Below are 20,331 nucleotides of genomic sequence, written 5' to 3' on the forward strand. Positions count from 1 at the left end.
CAATGTGCTGGAGGTGCAGTTAATGTTGGGGTTTAAGATATATTTAGGGGATTTGAATCTCTGGACTGACAATGTGATAGCCAGATCCTGAGCCTCAACAGACTCCAGCACCTACAATCTGATTTATTGGACTTACCACACTCAGCTAAGATGGAGTTGAAGAAGGACAACCACCACACCATGGAGCCTAGAGTGATTACAACTGAAAATGGGAGGATTGCATCCAGCATCCAGGTGGAATCTGACCCTCCTCTTGACATAGAGGTGCAATGGACACAACCAATCCAATGTCCACATAGAAGAGGTGGCATTGGAATGGGAAAAGTGGACATAGTGGACGAAAGGTATGGGGAAAGGCAGGAAGAGATGAGAGGTGGAGGCGTCTTTGGGACATGGAGCTGCCCTGGATGGTACTTCAGAGGCAATCACCGGACATTGTAAATCCTCACAGGGCCCACTGGATGGAATGGAGGAGAGTATGGGCTATGATGTGAACCAATGTATATGAGGTGCAGAGGTGCCCAAAGATGTACTTACAAAATCCAATGGATGTGTCATGATGATGGGAACGAGTGTTGTTGGGGGGGGAAGAGGGGGGGTGGGGGGATGGGGTTGAATGGGACCTCACATATATATTTTTAATGTAATATTATTACAAAGTCAATAAAAAATTAAAAAATTAAAAAAAAAAATCCACAGTCTTAATTACCTGGATTTGTCATTTAAAAAAGGTTGAAAGTGGGGTCGTTTAGGGTAAGGAGAGACTTTTCTTACAAGCTTTTTCACAAGTGTCTCATTTTCTCCTTAAAAGGGAAGAATTTCAAAACAAAGGTGAAATAGCTTAAACAGAAATATTCATAAAAAGGAAATTCACAGAGTTGTCAACGAAACTGACTAACCAGTTTCATTACAGCATGTGCCCCTACCCCTTACCTGTACGCCCAGAGTCTGGCCAGAACTAGAACAGGCTTTGTGTCCAGACAGAAATTAGTCGAAATTCCATTGAAACCAACAACTGTGCCCAAAACACTTCCCCTCTGCACTCACCTCTCAGACCCTCTAGCCTAAGTTCTAATAGTGAAAAAGGACCAAGATCATGAAGGAGGGGCCTCTTTCTATATATATAATCATATATTTCACTTTAAATGCTGACTTTCTACAAATCATGACTTTGGAAAAACCAATCCACATTAAGGGAGAGAAAGTAGACGGACATCCTTTAGGTGACTTCTCCTTGTTCTTATGCAACATTCCAACCGCCCTCTGGTCCCCTGTACAAGAAAAATGCCAGACCCTCCAGGATGTCTCAGATCCAACCCCTGAGATTGTTCAAGCTGGGCCAGGCCTGGTTCTCCTCTTTCCTGCCCAACAGAATCCTGGGGCCCTGGAAGCACAGAAGATCACGACGTTGGCTAAAGACACTCATTACTTGTCAAGAGCTGAGCCTAAGAAATGTCATTGTCAGCCAGAAAGACAGAAAGAAATGCTCTCTCCATGGCAAGAAAGGAGAAGGGAGGAAGAGGAGGAGAGGCATGCAGGGGACCTGTGCAGGGACAGCTGTTGAAGGTGGGGCCATCACCAGGGGCCCAGGTCAGAGTAACTCCCCAGAGCCAAAGAGTCTGTAGCATAATGGAAACAGAAAGGGACACATCTCCCCCATCACTCTTCACTCCCTCAAGAATCCCTTTCCTAAAGGCTGGAATGCAAATCTGAATACTATAACAGCCTGGCGAGGAACCCCCACTCCACAGAAGCAAGGAACTCTGATTCTGGCCTGGGTTGGATGCTGAAGAATAGTGAAGAGTATGGGGTTTTTTCAAGGCCCACTTAGAGCTGGCTGTGGGCTGTCTGTGTCTTCACTTGGTGTGCCAATCTCTTCTCAGCTTCCAAAGGCATTTATGGAAGAGTTAGTTGTACACATAAACATGAAGATCCTCATCAGCTGGTCGAATGAGGTTGGTAGCCCTGCAGGCCCATCTCTCCGGAGTCTGTGCTGGCTCCTGTAGGCCCAGGGCTTCTCCCTGCAAGGGATCCAGTATGGGATGTAGACATGAGTACAGCATCTTCACTCTGGGGCAAGCTGGAGAAAAGCCTTCCAACTCTCAACGCTGATTCCAGTTCCATGGTTGGAAAGGGGTTGAAATAAAACAAGCTTGGAAGAAGGAAAAAATCAGGCAGCAGTTTCTAGGCAGCTTCTGTTCTGAGGTGAGAGCCTGAGGGTGTGTGTGAGAGAGAGAGAGAGAAAGAGAGAGAGAGAGAGAGAGAGAAAATGAATACACAGCCACCTAGTCCAGGAACCAGTGCCCACATCAAGAATCTTCCCACAAGCCAATCCTGCTACTACCCTTCCTTCCCCAGTACTACCAGGGAGGAGCCATACCATGTGCTGCTCTGCTGGCAAGTCTCAAAGTCTGTATAAAAGGAAACAGACAAACATCCGGCAAGATGATGGCAGGGTAAGGAGCTCCTAGAGTAAGCTGATACTACAGGGCAGTTAGTAATCACCCAGAGCTATCTAAAGCACCTGTTTGGGCCTCCACAAGACCAGAAGAGCATCCTGCAACATCCTTGAAAGAATGGGAGTAGGAGACTGCCATCTGCAGAGAAGACTCATAAGTAGAGCATGCCACACCACAGAGGCTGGTGCCCATCCTCCACTGGTATACAAGCCACCTCTGGAGCTATTCTGCAGCTGGAATTGCATGTTCCACTTCCCAGAAATGGAGGAGGAAGAGACGGTTGGGCACCAACTTCAGCTACTGATTAGTATATTCAGCAGGCTAAAATATAATCCTAAGAACAGCTAAAGTTTGAAACTGTCCAAGTCAGAAAGAAGCCAGTAACCACCATTTTAACTCTGCCACTGGCATGAGGGAAAACAGGGCAGACTGAAAATTACAGTGCTGGTAGGGATCAGCTTCTTTCCACCCAGATCAGATTGCAGCTCTAGCCTAAGCCCCAGCCCCACTTCTGGCAGGGGGGAAGTTGGAGGGACCTGTGCCAGCCTCTCCGGGAAAAAAAAAGGCCATGCTGGGGAGGCTGGTGATCATACTACTCTGTTGGCACAAGCTGCCTAAGGAGGTATTCTGGAACTGGAACTGGAAGCTCCGTTTCCCAAAAATGGGGAGGAAGACATGGTTGACCACCAACTTCACCTACTGATTATTCACTTTGGCTGGCTAAAGTATAATCCTAAGAATACCTGAAGGTTGAACCTGTCCAAGTAGGAAAAAGGCCAGTAACCACCATTTTGACTCCACCCCCAGCATGAGGGGAAGCCAGGATGACTGAAAATCACAGTGATGGTAGGGACCAGCTTCTTTTACCCAGATTGGACTACAGCCCTAGCCTAGGCTTCAGTCCTGCTTCTAGCAGGGAGGAAGCTGGCGGGCCCCACAGCAGCCTCTTCAGGTAAGTGCAGGTATATTTGGGTGGTACAGACTGAATAGTCGGAAGTCTGCTGAGGCAACTGCAGTCATTTTGGACCCGCATGGCACAGATTGCTGCCCACACCTGCAGCTCCATCCCCACCCCAGGTAGAAAGGGATGTGAAGCTTCATCAGTCACTCTGGCCAACTACAGTCCAGGCCTACACAACTTGGATTATTCCACACAGCTGTGACTCTGTCGCTACTCCTGGCAAAGGAGAAAGTTGGAAGACGCTTCATCGATCCCTGGAGCAATGAGGGCAGCTTGAGACTCCATGGCTTGCAGCACCAACTACATCCTTGGCTTCTACTACACAATCAAAAAGTGAGAAAAACAAGAAAGCACTTAATTAAAGAGAGAAACTGCACCCTGAATAAATACATCTAGTAAGTCAGATGCCAAGACACCAACAAAAAATTACAATCCACACCAAGGAAAAGGAAGATATGGCCCAGTTAAAGGAACAAGATAAGCCTCCAGATGACATAAAGAAGTTGAGACAACTAATCATAGATGTTCAAACAAATCTCCTTAAAAAATTCAATGAGATGGCTAAAGGCATTAAGGATAGTAAAAACACATTGGATATTTTTTTCTGTATTATAGTATTTTGGTGCTTTTTTACTTTCTTTGCACTTTTATGTATTTGAATTTTTTATAATCAGCACATATCATTTTTATTATCAGAAAATAATAAAGCTATTTTTATTTTGGAAAACAAAACAAAACAAAAACTAACAAAAAGACATTGGATGAACACAAAGAAGAATTTGAAAGCATACAGAGAAAAATAGCAGATCTTATGGGAATGAAAGGTGTAATAAATGAAATTAAAAATCCCCTGTAATCATATAATAGATTTGAGGAGGCAGAAGAAGGGATTGATGAGCTTGGAGAAATGGCCTCAGAAAGCAAATATGCAAAAGAATGGATGAAGAAAATAATGGAGGGAAGCGGACTTGGCCCAGTGGTTAGGGCGTCCGTCTACCACATTGGAGGTCTGCGGTTCAAGCCCCAGGCCTCCTTGACCCATGTGGAGCTGGCCCATGCGCAGTGCTGATGCACGCAAGGAGTGCCCTGCCACACAGGGGTGTCCCCCATGTAGGGGAGCCCTACGCACAAGGAGTGCACCCCGTAAGGAGAGCCGCCCAGCGTGCCTAAGAATGGCGCCACACACACGGAGAGCTGACACAACCAGATGACACAACAAAAAGAAACACAGATTCCCATGCTGCTGACAACAAAAGTGGACAAAGAAGAAGACATAGCAAATAGACAGAGAGAGAGAAGATAATGGGGCGGGGGAAAGGGAGAGAAATTTAAAAAAAAAAAGGAAAGAATGGAAAAAAATTGAACAAGTACTCAGGGAACTAAAGGACAGCAAAAGAAGTGCAAACATATGTGTCATGGGTGTCCCCAGAGGAGAAGAGAAGGGAAAAGGAGTAGAAGGATTATTTGAAGAAATAATGGTAGAAAATTTCCCAACCCTATTAAAGGACATAGATATCCATGTCTGAGAGGCACAATGTACTTCCATCTGAATAAATCTGAATAGACCAACCATGAGACACATACTAATCAGAATATCAAATGCCAAAGACAAAGAGAGAATTCAGAGAGCAGCAAAGAAAAGCAATGATGACATATAAGTGACACCCAATAAGCTTAAGTGCCAATTTCCCATCAGAAACCATGGATGCAAGAAGACAGTGGTATGATATATTTAAGATACTGCAAGAGAAAAACTTCTAGCTAAGAATCTTATATCTGGCAGGTTTGTCTTTCAAAAATGAGGGGGAGTTTAGAGTATTGACAGATAAACAGAAACTGAGAGAGATTATAACCAAGAGACCGGTTTTGCAGGAAATACTAAAGGATGTGCTATAGTCTGAAAAGAGAAGACAGGAGAGAGAGGTTTGGAAAACAGCCTAGAAATGAAGATTATATCAGTAAATGTAACTGCAAGTGTCAAAAGAGTGATGAATATAAAATATGACAAAACCCAAATATTTTGGAATAAACTTAACCAACAATATAAAGCACTACAACTTATAAAAAATTACAACAATATAAAAAACTACAATTCATTGTTAAAGGAAATTTTAAAAAGACCTAAATAATTGGAAGAACATTCCATGCTCACAGACTGGAAGACTAAGTATCATTAAGATGCAATTCTACTCAAATTGATATACAGATTCAATGCAATCCCAATAAAAATTCCACCAGCAATTTTTTAAAAAATGGAAAACACTATCAAATTTATTTGGAAGAGTAAGGGGCCCTGAATAGCTGGAAACATCTTAAAAAGGAAAAGCAAAATTGGAGGACTCTCACTTCCTGACTTTAAATCATGTTACCCAGCTACAGTGGTAAAAACATCACAGTACTGGCATAAAGTCAGACACATAGTCCAATGGAACTGAATTGGTGGTTCACATGTATGGTCAGGTGATTTTTTTACAAACCTGTCAAACCCACCCAGCTTGGGCAAAATAGTCCATTCAATAAATGGTGCTGAGAGAACTGGATATCAACAGCCAAAAGAAGGAAAAAGCATCCCTATCTCACACCTTGTACAAAAATTAACTCAGAATGGATCAAAAACCTAATATAAAAGCAAGAATCATAAAGCCTCTAGAAGAAAATGTAAGAAAATATCTTCTAGACCTGGTGGTAGGTGGTGGATTGTTAAAAAAGAAGAGGACTGAGATGGATTACTGATGTTTAATATATGTAGAAGTGTTAATTAAGTTGGCTGTAAAAGTGTAGAAATGTATATAGAGTTGATGGTAACACATTATAGTGAGTAACAGCTGCTTTATAGATTGAAATGTGGCTGAAAAAGGTAGTCTAGGGATGTAAATGCCAGTTGAAAGAAAGAGATTAATCTAGGAACTGACTAACACAGTAAACCCAGATGTGGATGAGAATTGTGGTTGATGGTACAGATGCAAGAGTGTCCTTTGTGAGCTAGAGGAGATGTACATCATTGCTTCAGGGTGGTGTGAATGTGGAGAAGCATGGGAAAAAATGCAACTGGAGTGACTGATGGACTGTGGTTAACAGTAGTAATGTAAATATTCATGCATTTGGCCAAAAATGTACTTGTTGATAATAAGACATATGGAAAAAGTGTGCCAAATGTACACCATGGACCTGGTAATAGTCTAGTGATAATACCCCATAATCTGTAACAAATGTTCTACCACGGTGTGGTTTGTTGATAGAAGGGTGTTGTATGGGAATTCTGCACATGTGCATGATTGTTTTGTAAGTTTACAACTTCTGTCATAAAAATATATTTAAAAAATAATAGGGAAGCGGATGTGACTCAAGTGATTGGGCTTCTGTCTACCATATGGGGGAGGGTGAACAGATCCCAGGTTTGGTTCCCAGGCCTCCTGCTGAAGGTGAACTGGCCCTTGCATAGAGCTAACACAGCAAGATGACACAACAAAAGAGAGACACAGAGAAAAAGGCAATAAGAGACACAACAAGCGAGGGAGGTGAGGTGGCTCAAGCGATTGAGTGCCTCTCCCATATCAGAAGGTCCCGGGATCAGTTTCCAGTGCCTCCTAAAGATAAAACAAGAATACAAGCAGACACAGAAAGCGGACAGCGCAAGCAGCAAGGGGGTGGGGGGGGAGGAATAAAATAAATCTTTAAACAATAATAATAATAATAGGGTGGGTTAGGGGAAAAATACATCAAATCGAAGATGCTTTGGTTAGTAGTAATATTTTGAGGATGCTCTTTAATCATTATTTTAAAATGTTTCACAACAATGCCAGATATTGGTGGTAGGTTGAAGTGTGAAAGTCCTGTGTGATGTTGGCATATGTTTGTTTTGTAAGTTCACAAGTATTACTATACACTTATTGTTTATGTATGTTTATGTATGAGTGCTATACTTCCATAAATTTTTTTTTTAATTAAAAAAAATAAACAGACAAGAGGACTGGCCCAGAGTTCAGTCCCAGGACTTTGGCTCCACGTAAGGAGGGGGTCAGAGGGACTATTGCAGGGGCAGACGTCTGACAGCTTAGTGTATATAGGCTCGGTATATGGCAGACATGTCATTGTCAGACTGGTCCAGTGCCTTGCTCTTTTGTATACCTCATTGGCTGCAACTGACATGGGGGTGGAGTGGTTAATGGCATCTCCAGGGCAATGGCTAAGGAGAGAGATGGTTGTGTTTTTATAGACAAGACCTGAGCAGTTGGAAATTATACCACATCATTTGATGGTAGGGGGCAAAAGAAGGTCTGAAGGCAACTACCCCCATTGTGAATGCTAAGAAAGTTAGAAGTCAGAACTTAATTTCTATTATCTGGGCTCCTTTCAATCTGGAGCCCTAGGCTTATCACTTAATTCCTCTTTCTGCTGATTTGGAAGAGTAGGATGGCCAAAAAAAAAAAAACACTTATTGAACTCTGCACTCTGTGTGGTTGTAAGACTGGCCTCTTTATGGTGGATGATATTTATAATCCTGAATCTAAATCTAGGTGTAGTTACTTTATGGATTAGTTCAAAGATGTTTCTGTTTTTCCTTTGTTGTATCTATTTTTACTTAATATGTAGTATTACTGTAATATTTAGCTTTTGCATGATAATTTAAGAAGCTACCTTCATACACTTTCCTTTTCCTAGGAGCACTGAATCAAAAAAATTGGGGAAAGAAATATCCAACATGTAATAGCCCCAAACAATCTCCTATCAATATTGATGAAGATCTTACCCAAGTAAATGTGAACCTTAAGAAACTTAAATTTCAGGGTTGGGATAAAACATCTTTGGAAAACACATTCATTCATAACACTGGAAAAACAGGTAAGATATTTGTATTCTGTTTGCGACTTTAACATGTTTTATGGAACTTGTGTATGTTTAGATTACTTTCATCTCATTTTCCTTTAAATAATATAACATGAACTGGAAAGATGCTATAGGTAAAGAAACCACATGAGCAGAGAATATTGGAAATAAAGACAATATTCTGAAAATTTGTTCAAAAAAATAAAATGATCAAACTTATCACATCATTCCTATTCTCCAGTAATGTGAAGTTTCTAAAAAATATGTAACAATAATGATACCTCCATAAGAAGATGTGATAAAGATAAGGTAATAGAATACAGCTTATGTGATTTACTAACTCCATCACTGGACAGTCAGTTAGGATTTTCTCTTCTTGAACACCAAAGCTTGGTCTTGTCTGCTCAAGGTCATGCTATGTTCAGTATTTGGATATGGAAAAAGCAATAGACTATAACTGATTTTTATGAAAAGAAATTGCTAGTGATTCTATATATAAAGTTTTAAAAATACATACCATACTTTAGAAGCACTCTCTAAGTACTTTTTTGAGACTAACATTTTTAAGAACATGCAAAATATCATACCACAAAACAATGAAAACCTTTAAGCCATAGATTGATAAAATAATTTTCAACAAGTGAATATGTATTCCTTTACATATTTTATTTCAAATGAAATTGTATATGTGTCAAGAAGTCATATTAAAACAAAGATGCATATAGGAAAAAAGATGAAAAAAGTATTCAAAATTATAGCAATAATAATGTTAAGGTCATTTTTTTCATTGTCGAATTTTTCTCTATTTTCCAAATATCTGTAGTATAGTTATTTGAATGTAATAGTTTAATTTTAAGTCCCATGAGGAAGGAATTTATCTGCTTTGCCTGACACATAAGCACTTGATTAAGTATTTGTTGAATGAGTAGTTAAGAAAATTATTTCATGTTATAATATTTTATTAACTAAATATATGCAAATATATTGTTCCAAATCGTGGCATTTTCTTCACTAGTCTTAAAGGGTGTGGCCATTGAACAAGACAGTATGGCATATAATTTCTCCTTTATTTTTCTTAGAAGAGTATGGTTAAGCCCCTGAGCATTCGAGGCACACTGCTTGCGTTTGCTACTGGATCTTTAAATTACAAGTATGTGGCCTTGATCAAGTTACTTAACCTCTTTGTAGCTCAATTTCCTTATCTGTCAGATAGGGATTATAATGATATCCACCTCCTGGGGTGATGTGAGGATCCAATGGTTAATGCATGTAAAGTACTTGGTTTAGTGCACAAGACATTGTAAATGATGAATAAATGTTACCTGTTATTGGTACTGCTGTCATTGTTCTCATCATTATTGTTATAATTAGTGGAAAATTATATCCTTGGTTGGCTGGCCAGTATTCTGGATTCCTGATGCCAACAGCCGTTTGGAACAAAGACTCTTAAAATCTATCAGAAGACATCAAAATCTTGCATTAGGCCCACACAAGAGTCATTAATCCCCAGACGGCTCATAAAACATAATCAATAAAATCTGCTGTGGGGCTCAAATTGGGGAGTTAAAGATTCTGACGGTTACAACTCAGAATTAAAACATGAGATGGCTGGAACCGCTTGAGTAAAGGTGGGGTTTCCACCTTTGTTTGATACAGCCTGGGTCAGAGGTTCAAGATGTTAGAGCTTGATGAAGGCTGGAATAATGCTGGGAGGCATAAGGATATGGGCAAAAAGTAGAAGCCTGATAATGAGCAGAAATGGGCCGATGTGTGAAGGTGGTGAGCCTTGCCCGGAGAAGACTCATCCTCTTTCTGCTGGCCTGTTCCCTCACCCTTCATCCTGTCCCTTCACTACCATCAGATACGTTAGGGAAGCAGACCTTTGGAGGAACAGCAATCTCAGGGCACCAAACAGAGCAGGGAAGGTGGACTGACTGTCTTCTGCTGTTAGAGTTATACAGCAGTTAGTCTTTGGTTTAGTTTACATTTGTGGACATAAAAAATTTCAATAAGTTTATTGCAAGGAACTACAAAGTCCAACTTTCCAAATGGTAACATAATTTTTAAAATAAATTAGTTTCTTAATTTACCTTAAATAGAAGGGAATTTATTTGAAATTTGTAATTTTGGTTTTCAGAAATGTAGATGCAATTTTATTGTTCGTTTATTTTTTAGTTGAAATTAATCTCACTAATGACTACCGTCTCAGTGGAGGAGTTTCAGAAATAGTGTTCAAAGCAAGCAAAATAACTTTTCACTGGGGAAAATGCAACATGTCGTCTGATGGATCAGAACATAGTTTAGAAGGACAAAAATTTCCACTCGAGGTAAATTAAAAGTTCCACTGGCTGTTATTTCATTTTCTAAATCATTGTGTTTATTTAGCATATAATTTGATAATTGTGTGATTCAAACTTTATAATTTATACTGTTATATTTTTGATCCCTTGTTTAATATCTGCTTTCCTCACTAGACTGAGCCATCTTTGATTTTTCATCCCCTGATAACTCATAGGGCCACATAATAGATTATCAATAAATGTTGATAAGTAAATGAATGAAATCCCTCCATTGGCCAGCCAGTAGGAAAAAAGGGAAGAAATTCCATGAATGTACTGCAGAATCAAAGAAAGGAAAATTAAAATGAGAAAATTTTCAGGTTTAAATTTGGGAAAATAGATATAATTTTACTAAATAATTAATGTGCAGTGAAGTAAACATTTTCATGTATGTCTGGAGAGAGTGTAAGTTGGTATGCTTTCTGAAAAGAAGTTTGCTTGTTTATCAAGAACCTTAATTATTTACCTTTTAAATACCCACCATTTCAATTTGTAGCAATTTAGCCTAAAAATAATTACAAATATGTTCAAAGATTTATGTGCAATCACTTATGATAATAAAAAATGGAAACAAAATGCAATGGTTAAATACATTATGGTGGATATTATAGAGCTTGTAAAATTATGTTTTCAAAAGACATATTTATACCATCAAGGTTCATCATAAAATATTAATGTTTATAAAAAGCAGAATACAAAATGGTATATGCAGTAGTTATTCCAATTTTGTAAAACGCCAAAACTAATTAAATAGTGAAGGACAGTACAGAGTCTGAGTCAAATGAACTAAGTTTGAATCTTGGCTTCACCATTTGCTTATTAGTTATATGATATGACATTGTACAAAGCACTTAACCTAAGTTTCTGTTTTCTCTTCTGTGAAATGGAGATAATAGTAATAGTACCTAGCTTATAAAGTTGTTGTGAGGATCAAATGAGAGAATGGATTATTACTATTATAAAAATAATTGAAGATGTTAACAGTGATTACCTCTGCATTGTAGACTTTTCTCCTTTAAATAAAGTTTTCTATATTTTTTAAATTATCTGTAGTAAAACTGCATTGCTTTTATAACCAGAAATAGTTCTTGATAATAACTATTTTGGGTTATTAAAATTATCTTTTAAGGATTAAAACCCTTTTTAAAATATATTTAATTAATGACTTTCAAATTTATGGCCTATAATTTGTTTGGTTTTTTTTTTTTTTAAATTTTTATTACATGGCCTTCAAGAAAATCACATTTATCAAGTTTGGTTTATCAAGGAAACAAGTCTATTCACTAGAACAAATAACATTTTACTTTTGAGGAGTTCAACATTCTAACAATATTGTCTGTTAAAATAAAGATGAAAAATCAAGAACCTAAAATAAAAAACCCTAACCATAAACAACAAAAAAAACCCTGAGCAACCAAAAAGTCATACAAAATCTGTGCATTAAGCTTCATGTACGTTTTTTTCCCAAACTTCCCAAGCCCTGTCACAGAGGTTTTGTTTGTTTGTTGCTTGTTTTTAAAACAGCCTCTATGTAACTGAGTAAGCAGGGAACCTGAGCGGCATCCTTGACTTGATCATTTTTCTGGTTTCCCACATCCTACAACCAAGTCTTCTCAATTCTGCCCCTAAATAATGTGGGAGGTCAGAAAATGTTCAAACCACCATTGCCTCCTACTTATATTATTAAATGTCCTTCTAACTGGTCTCACTCTCTCCAGTCTTGATCTGCTCCAATATATCCCCAACCTTACCACAACCAACCCCCAACTGACCCCCAAGCCCCAACCCCTATCACTTACATGTGCTCAGTGGCTCCCCATTGCCCTCAAAGCCAAACTTCTCAGACAGCCTCACAGTCCTTCCACTATGGTCCCTGCCTACCGCTTCAGCCCCATCTTTCTCCTCTTCACTCGCATAGGCTCAGCTGCAATCAAAACAAACTGCTTTGAATTTCCCATGTTTCTCATACTTTCTTGCCAGTAGGCTTTTCCCAAGCTCTTGTCTCTGACTTGAACAGATATCCATTCTGCTTTTCACGTGGCTAAAATTTGCTCATCCTTCAGGGATAAGCTTAGAAATCCTCTCTCTGAAAAGGCTTTGATGGCCCACCCACGGCAGTAGCCATTCCATCCTTGTCGTCATACCCTCTATTTGCTCTTTCATAATACTCACTACGCTTTAATGTTCTGACAGGCTTCTTTTTAGCCTTCCCTTAATTACGCTTCTAACTAGCTGGTTTACCTTGTTTGCAAGCCCATGATGCACCGAATTGTAAGTGAGAAAAAGGTTATTATAGACAAATATGTGGACTGACTCAGAAATTAACAAGGGATAGTCTCCTTGCAAGAGAGGAGACTTAAAATATGGAACATAAGACTCTTTTGGTATTTTTAAGTAGACGCAAAGAGGGCTTGAGAGTTTCTCTAATAATATTGCATAATAATGTCCCAAAATGGCAAGTCAGCATCATCAAGAAAGGCATATAAATTCAAGAAAGAAAGAAACTCATATTTGAAAGAATTCAAGCAAAATGTTAGAATAACATATGAAAGCCAAGATTTTACTCTAGAAAATCATTACTTCAATGTCCCCTGGTAGTCTTAAAGTGGTATTTTGGTTCTAGATGTACGTAACCTAAAGAAAGATTTATGTGTGAGGATTAAACTTTAGTCTTGACAATTTCTATTTCTCTCCTCATTGAAGGATAATAAATGATAGCAGATGTAATTGTGTATATATGTAATTGATTAAATATTTTGAATCTATGTAGAACATAGAATTATACAATCTACAGAGTTTTTCTAAGAGAATTTATTGAATTGGTAAATTAAGTCTACTGACTTCTGTAAGGTCCTTGTATATAATAAAGCTATCATTGTTCTAGATGCAAATCTACTGCTTTGATGCAGACCGATTTTCAAGTTTTGAGGAAGTCATCAAAGGAAAAGGGAAGTTAAGAGCATTGTCCATTTTATTTGAGGTAATATTATATACAGATTTAACACCATTCTTTTTTTTGTTCACATGAAATATTGAAGTGAAATGTCAAGACACACCTTCTAACAAATAGAAGAAATCACAATTGCAATTATCATTGTTGATTATTTTCAAAGCAAATTACCCCTTCACTAGTGGGTTTTAAAGGGGAATCTTGTTGTCAGTAATTGAATTCTGTGAGTCCACAAACATACTTATTTGTATTTGCAAAGCATTATAATTACATAGCAGTAACTCTAAATCATAATATTTTAAAAATGTAATTTTTTTAGTGGAAAATTTGAAAGCTATCAGTATTTTGTTTGTTTTGTATTGTTTTTACCTTGCTGAGAATAAGAATTGTACATTTGGAGCACCTTGCTTTTGAATACATAAATGGCACTCATCAATCTTTCCATTTTTATTGAACGATTAATAAAATATTTTGACCTGTTTTTAGAATATCACTCTTCTTTGACAGGTTGGAATAGAAGAAAATTTGGATTACAAAGCAATTATTGATGGTGTCGAGAGTGTTAGTCGTTTTGGTAAGTTACAGAAACATCCTTCTTTAAGATTTTACTCTGAATGTGTATGAGTTTTTACAATATTACAAATGTTCCAAAAGAAGGAAGTGAAAACATTTTTAAAGAGACACAATCTCTCACTTCTCAGGCATGACAGTTTTTACATTTCTCATTAAATAGAGAACAATTTGTCAGAAAATTGCATAAAAATCATAAAATGTTTATATAGTAAGAAATGAATTTTCTTGAAAATTATATAATTATGTCATACATTTAAAACGTCTTTATCTATTCTGTCTCTGCATTGTTTATCCCTTAAAGACTCATTTATAATCTGAAACCAAATAATTTTATGAAAATCGTATTTTTAAAGAGAAGGAAATGTAGCTTAAGTTATAATCTATTCCCTGGTGGTTTCCTTGCCAAATCCTTTGCTTTGCCAATATGAGGAGATGAGATTTTTGGAAGAAGATAAAAGCTTACATGGAATAAGATGAACATGCTTTGATCTTGTTCCACCTGGTATCTCATGGATCTAGTATTTGTCATAGCAAGTGTGTATGACAACAGTGTCCATAGACTGCAAACCTCTTATTATTGTTACTTTATTTTTTTTAAGGACTCACTCATAGGGTATCCAGGTTACCCTTGAGTTACCAATAAAATGAGGAGTATTCTTCCTCTGGAAGCTGCAAAATTTGAAATCAGAAATGACACGCATATAACCTTTTCTTGAAAGCAGAAGCCTGGCCTAGGATTGACTCATCTTTGTCAATTACATGTGAGGCTCTGAAATGACCAAACTTTTCAGAAATGAGGAAGATGTGAGCTCCTGAAGTGCTAGCTTTCTTTTTTATTCTTTTTTTAAATTTGAAGGTACCATTAAATGCAAGATGAAGCTATTATCTCCCTCCTCCCACCTAAATTGCAAAATTCAACACTGAATGCCACAAACCACGTGTAATATTCCTCTCATTGAGCCAGATTTAAATGAGGCAGCTTGTTTTAATTCCTACACATATCATATATATATATATTTTTTAAGATTTATTTATTTATTTCTCTCCCCTACCCCCCCACCCCGGCTGTCTGTTCTTACGTGTCTATTTGCTGCGTCTTCTTTGTCCGCTTCTGTTGTTGTCAGCGGCACAGGAATCTGTGTTTCTTTTTGCTGCGTCATCTTGTTGTGTCATCTCTCCATGTGGGCGGCGCCATTCTTAGGCAGGCTGCACTTTCTTTGGCGTTGGGCGGCTCTCCTTACGGGGTGTACTTCTTGCACGTGGGGCTCCCCTACGTGGGGGACACCCCTGCGTGGCACGGCTCTCCTCGTGCACATCAGCACTGTGCATGGGCCAGCTCCACACGGGTCAAGGAGGCCTGGGGTTTGAACCGCGGACCTCCCATGTGGTAGACGGATGCCCTAACCACTGGGCCAACATATGTTCGCTTCCCAACATATCATATATATAAAATGTGAATTCTGGATGTTCCCAGGACTTGTTCAGGCCTGTAGGAACAAAGTAAATGGTGTTAATCCTGGATTGTTTGTCCTGACTTGTGCAACTCTGAGACTTTGGCCACTAATTTCTTTCCCTAGTTTAAGAAGTTTCTTTATTTTACCATTCCTATTCTGGTCTTACTCTGCTTTCCCTTTCTGGCCTCTTGTTCTACAGGTGTCAGTTTATTTCCCACCTAATTTAGCAATGAGTCAATTTATGACTCCTTACTTAAATAATATTCTCCATACCCACATTTGCACAGAACATTCGTGAGATTAATTTTTGTCTTCAGCAGAAAAAGAAACAACTGCAGACATTATTAGAGAGGAGGTTTTCTAATAAAAATTTTCAAATATTAAACCAATAAATCTGAAACTGGAAAATACTCAGATTAAAAATAAATATTTTCAGTTTCTGAGAAGTTGAATCTGAGTCTGAATTTTGATAATCTTGCTTGACATTGAAGGAGAGGTGGACATATTATTAGAAGTTACTAATAAATCCATTAAACCAAACATAATTTGGATTTTCTAATAGATTAAATTTAGGTTTAGGTTGTATCTACATGACACTAGTCAATTCAGTCAAATAGGTCTTTATTTCTAAGAATCCACCTTAATTCAGAATGCAAGCATTTATTTATAACTTTATTAACAGACTCTTATTCCTTGAAAAGTTTCTCTGTTGCAGAAGATTTGACATTTACTAATCAAGCTTTTAAATAGAAATGAATTATTTCTCCTTTGAGGATTTCTGGGTATGTCTATCTCCACTGAGATTTTTTTTTTATACTTTTTCTTTCTTTTTTTATTTATTTCTTACCCCCCTCCCCGAGTTTGTCTGTTCTCTGGTCCATTTGCTGTGTGTTCTTGTTTTTGTCCGCTTCTGTTGCTGTCAGTGGCACGGGAATCTGTGTTTCTTTTTGTTGCGTCATCTTGCTGCGTCAGCTCTCCATGTGGGCAGCGCCATTCTTAGGTAGGCTGCGCTTTCTTTCGCACTGGGCAGCTCTCCTTATGGGGTGCACTCCTTGCTCGTGGGGCTTCCCTACGTGGGGACACCCCTGCATGGCAGGGCACTCCTTGCACGCATCAGCACTGCGCATGGGCCAGATCCACACAGGTCAAGGAGGCCTGGGGTTTGAACCGCGGACCTCCCATGTGGTAGATGGACACCCTATTCACTGGTCCAAATCCGCTTCCCTCAATTGAGATTTTAGTGTGCAGAGTCTGGGGCACTGGTATTTTTTTTTAAACTCCCCAGATGATTCTAATAAGAGTTGAAACCATGCCTCTACCCTGTGCCACTTTGCTCAAATAAAATTAAATTGATTTCAGGGACAATGTCTTAATGACCTAAACCTCCCAGTCAGAATAGAGGACATGGTTGTTAGGAGGGTAGGAAAATAAGTTTGACTCACATCTTGTTGGCACTATATATGACTGAGGACTATACAGAGATAACGAAATGGCTAAGGCAGAATATGATAAGTCCTATTGGAAAGATGCTAATGTAAGGAGAGAGGTGTAACTGGATTGTTTCTAGGGTGTTTAAGCCCAGATGGACTACTTGGGAAATCTGTTCCAATTTTTTTTGTAGGAATTCTCTATTCTGGATACAAGTTCTTTATCTATATATATACATATATTATATATAATATATATAACTAGGTAGCAAGAACAAATTTATATTTACTGTTGTATATAAAACAAAGAACTTGTATCCAGAGAATATATCCTACTCTTTGAAATTCCCTTTTACTCTCTGATTATCACGTACTAAAATTTATCATTTTTCTCTTTATGATTAGTACTTTTTATATGCTATTTAAGAACTCTCGATCTACCCTAAGGTTATGAAGATAATATTCTATATTTTCCTCTAAAATTTTTATAATTCATTTACATTTAGACCTACAATCTACAATGTAGAAATGATTTTTGTATACAGTATAAAGTAGGGAATCAAGATTCACTTTTTTCTTTAAAGATATCCACTTTATTCAGCACTTTTTATTGCAAAGGCCATCCATTCATCACTGTACAGTAGTGTTTCCTGTCATAACTCAAGTGACCATACATTTGTGGGTCTGGACTCTCTATTCCCTTCCATTCATCTCTCTGTTTATCTTTACACAAATACCTCACTATCATGATTTCTGTAGCTTTAAAACAAGTCTTGCTACCTGGCCAGTGAAAGTTCTTCAAGAGCTTTCTTTTTGTTCAAGATTGCCTTAATATTCCTTTGCATTTCCATTTCCATTTCACAATGAACATGTCAACCTATACACACATGTGCACACACAGACCTGCTAGAATCTTGATTAGGATTTCATTCAATCCATAAATCCATCTGGGGGAAATTGGCATCCTTATAATACTGACTCTTACAATCCTTGACACGTTATTTCCCACCTTTTTAAGATCTTATTTAATTATTTTAAAAATGTTTTATAATTTCCAATATAGATGTCATTAGAGTTATTTATAAATATTTGGTATTTCTGTTTCTATTCTAAATGACATTTAAATTTCATTTTCTATTGTTTGATACTGGTATATAGAAACACAGTTAGTTTTTGTGTATGGCAACTTTGCTAAATACACATTAATTCTAATAGTCTGTAAAGTCTTCTAGATTTCTGCATGCACAATCATGTTACCTGCAAATAGTCCTGGTATTATTTCCAATCCTTATGACTTTTGTTTCATTTTTTATTTTATTGTACTCATCAGGTCCTCTAGTTTAGTGCTGAATAGAAGATTACATAGAAGGCACTAGCAGGAATTCCTTGTCTCATTCTTGATGTCTAGGGAAATGCTTTTAATAAGTTATCCTTAAATATGTTATTTAAAATAGACTTTTGATATAGTCTTCATCAGAATAAGAAAGTTTCCTCTATTCTTAGGTTGCTAAGAGATTTTGTTTTTGTCTTCCGTGAACCAGTATTGAATCTCATCAATTGCTTTTACTGTCTCTATTGAGATGATCATTTGACTTATAAATATCTTTTACATGTAAAATGATCTCTCCAAAGTTCTGCTTGTGTAAAGATAGGACATCTAAGACATAGTGATATTTGTAAGAAAATTTTGGCTATGCCAGTTTATTAGCCACACTTGAAAAATATCTCAAAAATGTTCATTTTCAGTTCTGACGAAATGCCTAACAAAGTATATGTCTCTGTTTCCTAGAAGCCTTGAACAGCTAAGTTCCAGTTGGGATTCCAGCTGAGATATATGTTACTCTTTTTTAGGGAAACAGGCTGCATTAGATCCATTCATATTGCTGAACCTTCTGCCAAACTCAACTGACAAGTATTATACTTACAACGGTTCTTTGACATCTCCTCCCTGCACAGACACTGTTGACTGGATTGTTTTTAAAGATACAGTTAGCATCTCTGAAAGCCAGGTAACCTTGGAAATTCAAACAAATGAAGTTATTTGAAGCAATGTAACAAGAATTATTTTCTAATTTTACTTCAGAAATATGCAAAGGCATTTACTGATGCCTGTGGAGCACATGTGTTAAATTATTTGCTCTTCTTTCCAGTTGGCTGTTTTCTGTGAGGTTCTTACAATGCAACAGTCTGGTTATGTCATGCTCATGGACTACTTACAAAATAATTTTCGTGAACAACAGTACAAGTTCTCCAGGCAGGTATTTTCCTCATATACTGGAAAAGAAGAGATTCATGAAGCAGGTATGTATTGAAATAGAATATAATTTTTGGACAGCTCTCACAGAGTCGGTATTATGAGGTAATTGTGATATAATGAAATAAAACCTGGACATAACGTTTTAAAAATATTTCTATTATGAGCTTTGTTACCTTAGTTAAGCAATTTAACATCTCTGAATCTTAGTTATCACCTATATAATGGCAATTTTTAAAAATCTGTCCTTTCCCAAACAAATAACCCCATTTTACAGATGAGAAAAGCAGGTTCAGTAAGGAAAGGTGTTTTTTCCAAAGCACACAGACCTAGATGGCAAAGCCAGATGCACAGTTCCAAATTCAGTTCCAAAGTCACTGTTATTTGTCTAAGCCAAGAAGTTTAAGAGAAAAAATAAGGAACTGAGGTGTTCAGAGCTTGGGGAGATCTCTTCAGGCTTGGGTAAGCAGCGAACGTCCATGGGAGAACCACGATTGAGCTGAACCTTGATGTGTCGGTGTGTTGGAAGTTCCCAGGGGAGAACCTAGCTACTGGTAGTTACTGAAAACAAATAAGCTGAATTATTAATGAGTTAAAAAGTGGGCCTTTTTCTAGTTTCCTTCGTTGGGGGAAAAGAAGTTTATCAGGTGTAGCCAGTAGAGGCAGTGGCAGAGAAACCTTTGGACTGTCCCACCCATCTTTAGAAGCTTTCTGGATGTAATATGTAAGTTCTTTGGGTGATGACGCACAAACACAGAAAGCCAGCGTGAAAGGACAGCTTTGTTAGAGAATGAGGGCTGCGGATGGGCCCCTGGTTTCTAACCTCGGCTCCTGGTCCCTGGAGTAATTCAGGGAAAGAGGCACATGTGCATACCAGGCTCTTGCCTTTATTGGGACCCAGAGGAAAGGCAATAGGGCTTTCCTGTGCATACTGGGAATTTGAAGTTTCAAACTATATGGCACAAAAACCAGAAGTAGCAAGGGCCTTTCGGAGAGCCTGAGGGCAGCTTCTTATCATCCAAGCCATATGGACATACAGGCGTCACTAGTAAATTGTGTGGTACAGAAGGGCCATGGAGAGCTAGGG

The 20,331-nt window shown here is 38.0% G+C and overlaps 1 protein-coding gene across 4 annotated transcripts in view; it reads left to right on the forward strand.

The window, feature by feature from the left end:
* PTPRZ1 (protein tyrosine phosphatase receptor type Z1) overlaps positions 1 to 20,331 on the forward strand; it is a 212,137-nt gene that overhangs the window by 106,532 nt on the left and 85,274 nt on the right. For all 4 annotated transcript variants that reach the window (XM_012521416.4, XM_004483097.3, XM_012521415.3 and 1 more), the window contains exons 3-8: positions 8,083 to 8,262; positions 10,423 to 10,574; positions 13,471 to 13,566; positions 14,044 to 14,110; positions 18,842 to 18,999; positions 19,141 to 19,291. In XM_012521416.4, the coding sequence (XP_012376870.2) occupies positions 8,083 to 8,262; positions 10,423 to 10,574; positions 13,471 to 13,566; positions 14,044 to 14,110; positions 18,842 to 18,999; positions 19,141 to 19,291 (804 nt within the window). The remainder of the gene's footprint in view (positions 1 to 8,082; positions 8,263 to 10,422; positions 10,575 to 13,470; positions 13,567 to 14,043; positions 14,111 to 18,841; positions 19,000 to 19,140; positions 19,292 to 20,331) is intronic.

Source organism: Dasypus novemcinctus, chromosome 5 (genome assembly GCF_030445035.2).
Source record: "Dasypus novemcinctus isolate mDasNov1 chromosome 5, mDasNov1.1.hap2, whole genome shotgun sequence".
In the NCBI taxonomy this organism is placed as follows: domain Eukaryota; kingdom Metazoa; phylum Chordata; class Mammalia; order Cingulata; family Dasypodidae; genus Dasypus; species Dasypus novemcinctus.